The following is a 13,835-nucleotide window of genomic DNA, read 5'->3' as shown; positions in this document are numbered from 1 at the left end:
AATACAACTCCCCTTTCTTTGGCAACCATGCAATCCAATTTATAGCCTTAGAGCTGTAAGGTATTTTCTGTTATTCCATATTTACACAAAAGGTGTGTAAAAACCCACCAGGCATCAATAACAGTCATAATCAAAGCTTCCAGTTACTTTCATTCAGCAGTGACATAAAATCACTTCCTGTCAGTACATCAAAGCATTTCCATGTACAACGCTCTGTCAAAAAGACTGTTATTGATACTAATACTGGCACTTGACAATTCCAGCCCTATGCATTTCTTTTTCTTTTCCTCTCCCACCCCCTCTCCAAGACTCCTCCCTTACACACGTACACGCACGATATAAAAGTAATGGATCCGCTAACAATAGACGTATCCATAAAGTTTAAAAATCAATCAACACTTTGCTGACTGGGAATGCCCTTAGCAAAAGAAAGTCACTTAATTTGTTACAATATGCAAGCAATACATTTTTGCCCACGACCATTATGTGATACTCATAAGCAGTAATGACATATGGATTGGTTTTGCTAACACTCATACAAAAGCTGCAATTATACTAAGAAAATGTTCCACAACTGAGATGGAGATCTTCCAAATCTGTAGAAAACTATATAGCGTTCTCTTTCCTAAACACCTGATGCACTTCAGCACATCTTTGATGGCAATGCAGCTTTCAGAATTAAATCCAACCAAGCACAAGTAGGTAAATTAGACTTTTAATCATTGAAGAAATAGGATTAGTGCTTGGAATACAGTGAGCAGGATGCAACTCTACTTGAGAAAAGGTGAGACAACGTATTTGAAACTTGCCACATACCGGATGACTTCTTGAGGGATATTTAGCTGGTCATATTTGAGATGCTCTCTCAGGTCACTTAAATAGTTCAAGTAGGTAATTTTTTTCCCAAACTTATGGCTAAAAAAAAAACCAAAACCCACAAAGTATAAAAATCAGCATGCAAGGAACATATACGAAGGGTTTAGTTTCTATTACAAAAACGTAAGTGCTGATGCAACTCAAAATTAGACTGTAATTGAAGCAGCAGGAGACATAAGATGTATTTCATTTCATATGATCAAACATATACAGTGCATGCCTGAGAGTCTGATTTGAATAAAAATAACTGACTTCCATCTGAATGTTTTGTGATTTGCATAGATATGAAAAACACTGCTTTAAAAGCCACTGAAAAACAGCTTTCACACAGCATTAGAAAGCTCACTAAAAGAACTGTTATCTTTAGAGAAAATGTTACATGGCCAACAGAACAACATGTTTCTGTTATTTAAGTATTCCTCCCTGCCAAAAGACAAAATAACGGGGCTGTAGACACAAACTATAAAGTAGTAAGCGACAGGCGAGACTTTCAAAGCATGGACAGCGTATACCCTTGAGGTGTTGGGCCACTAGCTTTATCTATTTTGAAAAGGGCTGGATAGCTTCTAGGAAACATCCTGAATAATAAGGTTTTTCTATGAGTTGCACAAAACAGATTTCCAAATTTGAAGCACCAAGTATCACTAGTTAGGTCTTGAGTTTCAGCCAGAATATACTACTTACAGGCTGAGGTGTTCAAACAAGGTTCAGTGACACGTTTATACACGTAGTCTGAAATAACTACATTATTTTTCCATAACACAAAATACATGTCCTGTAATGAAGTGTCAAGCAAAATAATAGGTGTTTATGATAAAAAGTGTACTTTGCTGCAACTTATTTTGATAGTAAAATTGGAGAAGAATTCTCTCGGATTAATGAATTTATCCCTGGATTGTCAAATAGACATACACACGCTCCCTCTAGTGGGAGATGGTACAAATATAAGTCACTTCATTTTAGAAGCTTTTAATTGGAAAGAGTTAAATTTTGCTAACAGGCAAGTGATTTTGGGACACTGACAGATATCAGTCTGTGCGTGCACAACCTCAGAGCTCTTCAGTGCATCTTTTATCCAAAACAGCCTATGATTTCAGTATCTTACCTAAGCCAGGGGCTAGCACAGAATTCTCTGTAACTACTTACCTCTGGTAACACAGGGCATGTTCCAGAACACATAATTTGTAACTAAGTTGTGGGCAATTAGGAATTATTGCTGTTCCTTAAAAATGCCACATCACCACCACCACCTAAACGTATATTATTTTGATAACAGGTGGGTGGCTTCTGTTAGCTCACACATACACATGTGCTTTTCTTACATTTTTTCTGCAGTTTGGAAAAAAATATACTTGACTGAACACATTACCTTCTTACTCATCTCTTTTGGAACTGGAAAGGAGATCAATCAACTTCTGGAGCTTGAAAAATTTTAAGTATTTACATTTTCTTAAATACTTATGCTAAAATATTTATTACTTTTGTTCTTCACTCTAATAATTCTGACATTTGTCCAGTTCTTAGCAAACACATTTTTCATGTAGAAGTACTTAGGCCACGTACTAACAGGTACCAAATGTACTAACAGACCTCTTAAAAATAAATACATGTTTCTTGACAATGAAATTTATTTTACATCTGCGATTTTTATTGGAAACACTATCTAAAAATTACTCTGGGCTATAATTCAGCAAAGCTAGGAAACAGAAAGTCCAGAGGATTTTTCTCACTTCTTTTTGTGAACAGTGGTTTAATATTGACACTTAAATAAAAGCATGATCTGCTAAGATAAGATTATTCTAAACTGGGAGAAAAAGGTACTGTGAACAAATTTGAAACTGTACTATTCCAGTAAATTAACAATGATAATGAGTTTTAGTATTCAATGAGAGTACAATTTAGGCAAATCGTACATGGGCACTTTCACACTTCAGTTTTAGAATTAAATTCTTATGTTTTCCTTTACTTGACAAACCCAAACTTGAGTCAACCCAAACAAAGAATGCATGTGAGCATTTGGTAATTAAACCATTTTAAGCAGTAGAGAGGTTTTTTTCCCAGCTTCAGCTAATTCCTGCCTTCCAGCTTATGGACCTTTTCAGAGTTTACTCATACTTTCAACTACTTTGTCAGCACCAGTGTACAAATATTTTTGTTTCTGTTGGTCGTGTATTTTAACAACAGAGAGTAGAGTGTTGCTACATTAGACTCAAATCAAGTATCCAGGTACACATTGGTAAAAGTCGAGCACAAACAAGAACAGCCAATCCTGATGAAAGCAGGGTGTTCAGAAGGTCAAGATGATGATGCATCTATGATGACAAGCCCTGGTTTTAATTTTCGATGCTAGATATGAACGCTTAAGCTTATCAGGATCACCCATTTTCACATCCAAAGTAAAAAAGGGTTTAATTTCCAGCGTATCATAGTAAGATATGAGGAAAATGAGTATTTGGAACAGGTACCTGTAAACTTTTCTAAGAATTAACAACCAATTATCACTCTAAGTCAAATAGCACAGCTGTTGTCCAGCTGTGGCTCTACTGCGTGCATTAACATGCACAGAATGAAAACCGTTGGTGTCCCAAAACCACTTGCCTGGAGCTATTCCCAAGGAGCTCTCAGCTGCCTCTGAAAAAGAAGTTGGTTTCACCCGAGTGTTGTAACATACATCAAGAGTTTTTCTGGTTTTACTGTTTTTTTTTCCCTAGAAAGTTCTCCATACCCATCTTACCACAAATCAGGAACAAAAAAAAAAAAAAAAAAAAATCCATCCCCACTCCTGAGGTACTATCAGCTACTGGACCTCCTGCTTCTGTCACACTTTTCTCACCATTGGTCTACATCCTGGATCTCTGGCATTTATTTTAATGCCAGTCAAAATAAAGATCTATAGTCAGTCGTCTTGTTTCAAGAACAGCATATTCTGGAAGGATTTTTAGCTGTAATTACTTTATTTTCACATGCTTCTTACATGTTCTGATCTGCCTAAAAGTTAAACGTCCCCTTTCTAATTAATTAGCTTTCTACCAGTCAGAATTGAATCAATTGTGAGTTACTGTAATGGACATTTTTAGTTGGTTCATTATGGCTTCTCAAGATAAGCTGTTTTCGTCCTTCAGCCCTGCGGACATCCATAATATAATCTGCAAAGTGTTAGAATGACTTTGAAAGTGACAAGAAGTTCAGGAGCAGAAACTAAGAAAGCCCATCCGTCCTAGCACTTAGCAATATCTGCCCATTGTTGCCAGTTCCTCGTAAACAGCATCAATTTTTACCGTGCAAAGAAAAAGAATGCACCAGTAAAATACATCCACCTTCACCATTATACCCTCCATCTCAAATCCTTATGGGCACTTCAGGGCTTATCCATTAACTTTGAACACACAAGTAGTATCATTCCTATTCATCTCAGCACTTGAGATCAGACCGAAGTTAACCATTTACAATCTGCTTTACCGCATCACCTAGTAACTCCAGTCGCAGACCCAGTTCTATTGTGCTAAGTGCTGTCAAAGAGGACAAAAAAGTCATTCATGGTCCACAGAATAACTATGTTTTAAAGCGATATTTACTTTAACATACCAGTAAAACTACTATGAATTGAGACTCCCTTTTCTTAGAAAAGAAAGAACTCTACCCTATTATTCATACCCAGGCTTAAGCTCACCTTACTCATTAGTTTAAGACAGTTTAAATGGCTATTGTGCTGTTACCTGACATATTTTACCTCAAGCCTTTTTAAAAGCATCTTATTAGAGAACAAACCATCCTTAAACTAAATGGGAAAATGTGTTGAATAAACTGCCAAGTACCTTATAAGAGGTTTAAAGATATTCCACAGAATTTTTATGAAGTTGGTTGGATGTACAACATAGAGTGCTTTAAGGTTTTTCTTATACCTAGGAAAAGAAAATGAAATTGTTAGAAGACTTTTGAATATCATAAACTGTAGAACTGAATAGCTACAACTGAATGGGAGGTATTATTACAGGAACATTACATACCATTCTTTTCAAATACATTAAAAAGACCTAATTCAGACAAAACTGACTGTAAAATGAAAAAGAAACCCCAATTTTATAAAATGGTCAGTTTTGATGATACAATAGTAGGGCCAAGATAACACTTTTACGTTCCCAACCAATGTCTGCTGTCTCATAGGTTTAATAACAGGGGGACAGAAGGGAAATCAGGCAACTTAAAAAAAAAAAATTGAGAAGAGAACAAAGAATCTCTAAAAAATTCTGTGATATAAAAAAAATTACTTTCCTTCATCTCCCTTTATTTTCTGCTTACAGGATTTTCATGTCGGAGAAAATGTCTAAATTTTCAGATGTAAATTTTACACCTAATCTTTTATTTTTACCACTACTTTTGTCTTGTTTTGCTAGTAATTACTAAAGGTGAAGCCGACTGCATGCTGTTTTATAATGGATGGTCCCCTTTGTATGAAACAAAAATCTTTCTCCATTATAGCATTGCTCGATTCTACCGTGTCATATCATGATAGTAGGCTGAAACTGAAATGGAAACCAGGCTGCACAAAAAGACTCTGCTCTTATTCAACGTTATTGCAAAATGAAATTGAGAAATGCATAATGAAATATCTTGCTTTTACATATAAATTGTTGCTTATTACTTTGCCAAGTTTGCTTCCCAGTAGGGAGCACCCCTCCCAAGTGTTCACCATTCATTGTTAGAAAAACAACGATCATGGAAAAAAATTACTATGAACTCCTAAGAAAAACCTTCCTGTGAGAGGTTATGGTAAGAGGGGAAAAAGGGACCAACTCAACAATTACAACAGTTTTTCCTTTTGGGTTTTAATTGGGCCCGTACACCTTTGAATGGAAAAGGCATTGCTTTCCCAAAGCTGCTCTCATACACAACTATCCCAATTGGCACCACTGTGGATAAGAACACAAAATCAACAATAAAAAATAAGGAGTAAAACACCTGAGTTTCTTTAGCGAAGTTTCCATTTTAAGTTTGTTTTGTACCTTAAAGCAATGGGCATAAGCTGTTGCTTCTGTGGAAGTTTACGTACTTCATAGTTTCCTAGATTACAATTAAATGCCCACAAGACTTTATTGAGCCTCTGCTGTAAACCTTCAAAGCAAGATCTATTCTTTTGAAACTATTCCTGTTGAACATTTGCTTTCATGATGCTAGCTAATTACTATTGTCCCCTGTACTCTCCTTTGTTCCTTTGACCTCCAAAACACACACATGGAAGAAGTTTAAAAGGTGCAATTTTCTTTTTCTCTGGCTAGTACAGCAGAACATACACGTTGGGCTGTGAATACTGCTTTGAGCTTCTCAATGACAGTACCCTAAGAAGTCTCAGCTATGAATAAAATTATGGGTGTACAGTTGCCTGGGTTTGCCCAGCTACCTGGGCTTCTCTGTTCCGCTTTGGTTCTCCTGCTTTCTGGGTCAGGGTTGGAGAACACAGAAAACAGATTTCTGGCATAAATGAGACTGACTTTGTGCACTTGAGATGCATGCATGTCCAAAGGCAACAAAACTCAGGAAGATGCTGTCCTCATACTGCCTCTCCCCATATAGCAACTGTAAATTTGGCTTGGGATTCTCCTAGAAGGAAAACAGTACGGTAGGGTATGCTTCCAAATCCATACAATGCTTTATTTTCAGAAATCGTCAGTGCACAGCAAAAAACCCCAGCATTGTAGTCCAAATCTCTCACCAAAGACAAAATATAAAAGATCCTTTACCTTTCTTCTCCCTTACACAATCCCAGAAAAAACAGATATATGATACTAATCATATTCAGTAACCTACTAGCAAAACCAAAAAGCTTTCTCAGTCTGTTACTGAGCAGAGACCAGTATCTCATGAAAGCAGAGGCTTCAGACAACAGCTTCCTGCTGCAGCTCTGAGGGCTGCTATGCACAACCTCATCTTCTTGCCTAGTGGCTTTTAGAGTTTCAGGAGGTTATTGGGTGAGATTCAAAAGACTCTGAGCTCTGGCACTAGACCACCAAAAGGTGTTGTGCACATCTCAACTTCAACTTTCAAAGCAGGTGTGCAGTCCTGTGAAACGCTCAGGCATTTATCACAGAATCACTAAGGTTGGAAAAGACCTGTAAGATCATCAAGTCCAACCATCAACTAACTATAGCCCAGTCTAGTCTAGAAACACACAATAATCTTTTTCACAGCATCTTTTATGATATTTGCTTCTTGTTACAGCTTCGAAATTGAAAAAAAAAAAAATCAGACATGTATGATCCGTCCCCCCAAAATACACATGCACATACACTTTCACTATCAGGAAAGAGCTATTTGTGTATCTTTTTGTTTTCAGTCATGTTGCCCTGGTGAGGCCAACTTACAAACAAGTAGATCAAGTAACAACTTGCAAACAAGACTAACTGACTTCAACAGGAATTTTCAGCTCCACTGGTAAGCGTGCATTTTCAGAGAATAAACATCAGAACTTTAGTTTCCAGTATTAAAATGCTATTTATCTAGGAGCTTTGGCCTCGACTGCACCCTAACCAACTAAAAGATGAAGCCATAAGCCGTAGCCATTGTTACTCCAAAGGTCAGGCATAGATGAGCACAGCAGTGCCTTTGGGGCTCTACATATAACAACCAAACGAACGCTGCAAGGGTTGCGAGATACAGACTGTTAAAAAAATGGTCTTTCCTTTTTTGTATACAATCTAGCTTTGGGATGATCAAAGGTTCAAACACAACTGGTGAGATAATTGAGAATGATAACTAATAAGGTGTCACAGGTAGCTTGTTAAATAGTGCACAGAAAAGGCAATGGCTCTTGGTTTTGTTCCCAAGGCTTTGTATAACTTTGGATAACCACTGCAGCACTCAGGCCATTCCTTAGTACTGCACAGAAGACACTTACAGAAGAGAACCAACAGCACCAATATCTTTACAAGAATTTGCAATGGCAAAGTGAACTCAGTTTGCTGCAGGCGGATCAGGAAAGACCCACTTCCTTCATGGAAGTTAGTTACAGACATCACACAACTGAAAGAGTAAACCAAATATTTTGGAGACATACTTCCTGTCAAATTCTTTGTAGGCTGTTTGTAACCATTTCAGAGATGGTTTATTCAGACTCTTCAGGCCATAATGAAAGTAGACAACTGTGTAATCATTCTCCACATACTGGTCCAGAGTATACTTTAAGTACCTGAGGACAAAGATAACATTTTAGTTTTAAGACAGTTTACTGGATGAGATTTTTAAAGCAATAACTTAGAAAGAAAATGTGCTAATTTTGCACAGAATGCTAGTGACTGCAAATTCACTTTTGCTTCAATGTATTTATCTAACAAGTTCATCTTGTTCTAGTGACAGTGTTGCCAATAATTCCACATCACTGCAAAGTCTGAAATTTGAAAGAACATATTTAGTTACAAAAAATGTGGCGCTCATGAATCACTAGAATATGAAGACAATATGGGACTATGTTTTCCAAGAAATTTTTAAAAAGATGCATTTTAACTGACAGCGACTTCTATTTTGCTTTCTTCTGGTCTTTGTAAATTCCTTCCTTTTAGCCAAGCAAACAATGTCATTTTGACTTTTCAAAATAATAAAAGAATAAATCTTGGGTTCTCCTCTCAATTTAAAACTTTTTAAACTCTTGAAAAATCCATTAGTCCTAATTACTGCCAATTACAATTTGTTACCGTAAACTGTTTTCTTGAATATATTTGCCTTTCCCTTGTTTGTGTTGCGGGGACTATGTTCATAGATCATTTCCCTTAAAACTAATTTAAAGAACTATACTACTTATCCCATCTTGAAATAATACTGCATGTTTCATAAGCACAATTCTGTGTGCTCATTCTTTTATGATACAGTTTAAGATGCTTTTCTCTTCCCTTTCTCCTACAATTGAGAACACTGTACGGCCTATTACACAGCTCAGTGATTCAAATAAAGCAATGCTGGAGGAGTACAATCTGGCCTCATCCCTTGCTGTGTCAGATTTCAACTTTCTCATGTCATTCTCAATGCTATCTTATTACTCTGCAACAGAGCCCCAGCTATTGCTCTTAATTGTACGTAAGCGACTTTCATTCAATAAAATAGATAGTTCCATGTGCCATTTATTAGACTGTGGCTATCTGCAAGTATCAAGGCCACTTTGACTACCCACCTTTGCATGGAAAAGCACGTAACTTCACTGTTACGCTGTGCTCCCACAGTCTCATTTATCCGCTTATTCCCTCAGCATACTGTAAATCTTAGACTGTGAATAGCCTGGGACAAGGACTGCCACTGCAATTAATATAATGCTGTATTGATCCCTGACTTAAGTATTTAAGGTATTTTAATGGAAGAAGTAGTAGTAACAGTCATTCAAGACTTTTTAAAAAAGAGTTTGAAATTAAAATATATCTAAACAGATATTCTTATGTACAAAGTGCCTCATGCTTTATTTTACAGCATGTAAACTCTTTGGCACGTTGCATACAGAAAGCCTGTACTTCTAAAAATAATTGAGACAGTTTTGTGGACATAAAATAACCGGCATTTTTGTACAGTCAATTACCTGTTTCAAGGCTGTAACAGAATTGCAGGGACATTACAAAAGCTTTACCAAATCAATTCTTTAAGCAATTTCATCACAAAACACCCACCAATCTGGGCCTACTCTGCAGTTTTTCCTCAAAACTCAACATCTGTGTCTAACTACTCAAAAGCAGATCACTTGATAGTTCTGTTGCTAGCTTCACATTCTGACACCTGCCTTCAGTTCTCTCTTAGCATAGACTTTCCAAGTGAATTTGATGTGGGCTCGGATACAGGAAAACATGTAAGTGTTCAAGTCCAGAAGAGTCTAAGGGCTGGAAAACCTAGTTTCATCAAGGCACCTCCCCGCAGAACTGAGGAAGGGTTCTTAGATCTGGTGGCAATGTGGTTTGTCACCCTCCTTTCTTTGGCATTTCCTATTAATCACCGCAGGTAGCTCCTCCAGGTGAGGAGCTCACTGGTATGGCTTTTCCTCCTGGGCTCTAACACTCCCTCTATGCTACACAGGAAGCTCTGCCTTAAGGCTGTGGAAATACCCTAGGCGTGAAGAGCATACAAATGAAGCAACATGGTCTCAAACACATCTCTTAAATAACCTGCCTTCTAACCCCTCTCTGTTTCTGAAAAGTTGAGATATCAGCACTTCGGTCCTTTCCAAAGGTGGTGGGTACCGATGGTTGAAAGGTGCTCAAACATTTTGGCAATGGAGGTTGTACAAGAACTCCACATAGGTTTAAAATGCGTAATAGGGATAGGACTCTCATGGCAGAACAGGTCGTCTTGTAGTGACAAACTACAAGGCAGAAACGTGTCCTGGTACCTTGCTGCAGCAAGTTTATAAGGAAGAATGTTGTCACTTTACATATTCACAACCTCTTTTAACACAAACCCCCAAACATCACAAAGTGAGATACATATAAAAGTGTTAAACATAATATAGTTTATGTAATACAGATCTTTTTATAAAAAGAGGAAAACCTAAGATGTAGGTTTTTACACTTAGTATAAAAATGTACACTAAGATGTAAATAACTAAACAACACTCTTGTTGAGTGATTTAGGGGATAAAGTATAGCAAATTAAGGCAAACACTGCTATTCATGAGAACATATGTACGGAGCACTAAAATACTAGAATTTCTCTTTCATTGGTCCTCATCATAAATTCAATTTTTTAAATACAATCAGAATTCATTAATAAAATCAAGACGACAAGTTCATTTCAGTACACAGTGAACTGCTTCTTCTAGTCAAGATTCCAAGTGAAGTAATTCTGGCAGTTTCATCCACATCTCATTCACTTAATATTAACACTAGTAGGTCTTACATCCTTTTTTCATTTCATTCCTTGCCTCCTGCTTCTCCTCCCTGAAAGCTCATTCACCTGGAAACAAGCTAATAGAAGTTCACATATAAAATGTAAAGTAGTCCATGCAGGAGATTGAGAGAAACTTACTCCAGCAATCTGGTGTGATTGAGCTGATGGGAGGGGGGCATACGGCAGCAACTGAAGGTAATCACCTTCCTTCCAGAATTGTCATCACCTAGCAAACAAAACAGTTAGTAAAGACAACGCTCATTTACTTGTGCAATGGGACCTCAGTGATCTGAAGGAATTGCTTGTATCTTCTGATATTTGGGGCTACCTTCAGACCACTTCTTAAGCTGTTCTAATTTGTATTACTGATGTTGGTTCAGATTACTTGATCTGAAAAAACAGAACACTTTCCAGCTTTGCAAACACACATTTTCCATGAGAACCCACCACTGATAGTAATATGCTTTCCTTCATTCAACTCAGGAAGAGGTGGCTGTCCTCACCTGACAGATTCCATGCTAAGAAAAAAAATCCTGTTTTTGCTTTGCCCAGTTCCTACCTGGTTGTGCTCAACAGAGGTCATGATGGGACAGCATCTGTTTAAACCCATTCCATTTTAGGTGCAGAAGGAGAAAAGGAAGAGAAGAGGTGAGATTAATGCTTAATGGCTTTTCACGTATGAACACAGACTGGGAGACATCTTCTGCATTATCAATTCCAAGCCTGTGTTATCACCAGGAACTGAACCACATAATCCTTCCATTGACTTGTTGAGCTCTATCTTAAAAAACAGCTAGGTTTTTCTGTTTCTTGCTCCTCCTGCTCACTGCTTCAACAACTAGCAACCTGCTTTCTCAATTCCAGTCTAAAAGCAATAGCAAATCTGTACAAATTTGTTCGTGGGACCATGACACCACTCAGCTGAAGCAGCGCTTCTCCTTCAGTACTATTCACCATCCCGAAGGAGACTCTAGGCAATCATCATATCCCCTCCCAGCCTGTATTTTACTGCTTGTAAACAAGTTAGATCTTTTATCTCTTCCCTGACCTAGCTGTTCTCCACCCTGCTCCAATCTGAATGCATCTTTCCTAAACACAGGTAACAACAGTCAGATAACAACTTGCAGATGAACATCACATACAGGACTTAAAAAGATTTCCTAATAATATCAACATCATTGTCTTTACTGAAAACCAAGACGATGTATTCATTTAGTTTGACAGCTATAGCTGGAACGTCTCTGATAGCCACCCCACTCTTATTTCACAGAAGATGACTTCTCTCGTTTTTTTATTTATACAACGGAAGAACCTTTTGCTATTTGCTTTAACATCCTTTAAAGATCTAACTCAGCCTGAATTTTGGTAATTACCACTTTAGTCCTATAGTTTTGACTTCCAAAACATAGCTTTCTCTGCTGGCTGGTTCTTTCTTCCTCTTCTTTTTTGGCTGACTACTTATTTTTATTATCTTTCGCAAAGGTGTTTTTTCATGCCACAAGTCCTGGTGTCCCTTCCCACATTAAAAATAAATTCCGACTCCTGCGTTAAATAAGGTGCTCTAGCACCACTAAAGGAAGAATATGCACAACACCACAATTATATGTACTCAGGTATGTCTGCATATTGTTCTCAAACAGACCATAATTTATGTCCTGAAGTTATTTTTAAGTGTCTTATTTGATATTCTCAGAGTACTTATAAAGGCATTATAATGTGACATGCATTAATATGAATGATGTACTAAAATTAAATTAAAACATTAATAAAAGATTGTTCTCTAAATCATGACTTGTTTGTGAAAAAATTGCTGTGTTACAATGCACTGTAGAATATTTTATTTGTTAGAGACAATCATTTTTATGAGCAAAATAAATCTAAGAAAGGTTGCCAGTTAAATTACTAAATGAGTCACTGATCGTTACTGTTGGTCACATTCGACTGCTTGAATTAAAAACCAGAAAAAAAAAAAGCAGCTCTATAAAAGACTGCAAATAGATACACTTAGAACATAAACAAACATAATTGCACAGTTTCAATAATGGGAAAACTGAGGCAGAGAAACTTTCTCAAAATTACCAGCAGAGCAGAGCACCTCGTTCCCACCCCGCAGTGCCACACAGGCAACAAGAGCAAACCAGAAAAGGTGACTGAGAACCTCAACTCCATTAAAAACTAAATAAAGCAGTGCCAGCTTCCCATTAGTGATGACAGCTAATGAAAGAAAAGAGGCTGTTCTTTCTTCTCAGGTGTCGATGATGTTTTAAACAACATCAGATTTTAACATGACACATGAAGTGCTGATCAAAACAGAAGCAGGCTTTCCTTGCCCTCCATCAGAACAGCCGTGACTCAGCACCCTGGGAAATTCCAATTGCATTTGCTTCCCAGTCCGACACAGTTTGAATCCCATGACCTTGCGGATAGAAATTCTACCCAAACATGTGAAAGTGCAGTTTGAAGGGTAAAGTGGAGAGTAGCAGTTATCTGCACATTCAGAGGAGAGTATAACTGGAAGTATGCCGATTTTAAATCAGCACAGAGTATATTTTTATCCCACAAAACCCATATTTCCCTACTACTTGGACTGAAGCAAGTTACAACTGAAAGGTGCCTCATTCTCTACAGGGGACAAAGCAAAAAAGTAGTACAATTTCAGCTTTGCTCCTTGATGTTCCGCTTTCAGGTCAAAAACGTAGTTTCATATTAACCTACTTTATTCCACAGTCTAACGTCACCAAACACTTTCAGATGAAAGCTGATAACTTCTTCTACCCTCTCTGGAAACGTGCTCCTCCCCTTATCTTTCTGCACTGGTTCTGAGCTCCAAATATTCAGAAGGCATTCCCAAAGACTGAGTGCCTTAACTGCCTGGGCACTCACACTCCTCTAGTCACCTACCTACACCTTTTTAAAAGTCCCTGGCTCCGATTCTGCTCTCCTGCAGAGAAAAGGTCTGCCAGACTTCTCTCGCCCATGGGTAGGAGGCTCCTGCCTTTGGATCAGGCACCTGCTATGGTGCAGACGCATTCCCGGGCAGCCTCAGGATTATCAGCTGTGCTGGCCGCTGAGCCACTCCGGGGAGCACAGCACAGCCACGCCAGTCT

At 37.8% G+C, this 13,835-nt stretch overlaps 1 protein-coding gene across 1 annotated transcript in view; it reads right to left on the bottom strand.

Annotated features, from left to right (window-relative positions):
- The window catches only part of ARHGAP8 (Rho GTPase activating protein 8), a 55,766-nt gene that overhangs the window by 32,434 nt on the left and 9,497 nt on the right, over nucleotides 1-13,835 (bottom strand). The window contains exons 3-6 of the mRNA XM_059816508.1: nucleotides 10,867-10,954; nucleotides 7,928-8,059; nucleotides 4,692-4,778; nucleotides 817-915 (exon numbers count right to left, since the gene is read on the bottom strand). Of these exons, the coding sequence (XP_059672491.1) occupies nucleotides 817-915; nucleotides 4,692-4,778; nucleotides 7,928-8,059; nucleotides 10,867-10,954 (406 nt within the window). The remainder of the gene's footprint in view (nucleotides 1-816; nucleotides 916-4,691; nucleotides 4,779-7,927; nucleotides 8,060-10,866; nucleotides 10,955-13,835) is intronic.

This window comes from Gavia stellata, chromosome 4 (assembly GCF_030936135.1).
Source record: "Gavia stellata isolate bGavSte3 chromosome 4, bGavSte3.hap2, whole genome shotgun sequence".
NCBI classification, from domain to species: Eukaryota; Metazoa; Chordata; class Aves; order Gaviiformes; family Gaviidae; genus Gavia; species Gavia stellata.
This window is presented reverse-complemented; position numbering and strand designations above follow the sequence as displayed.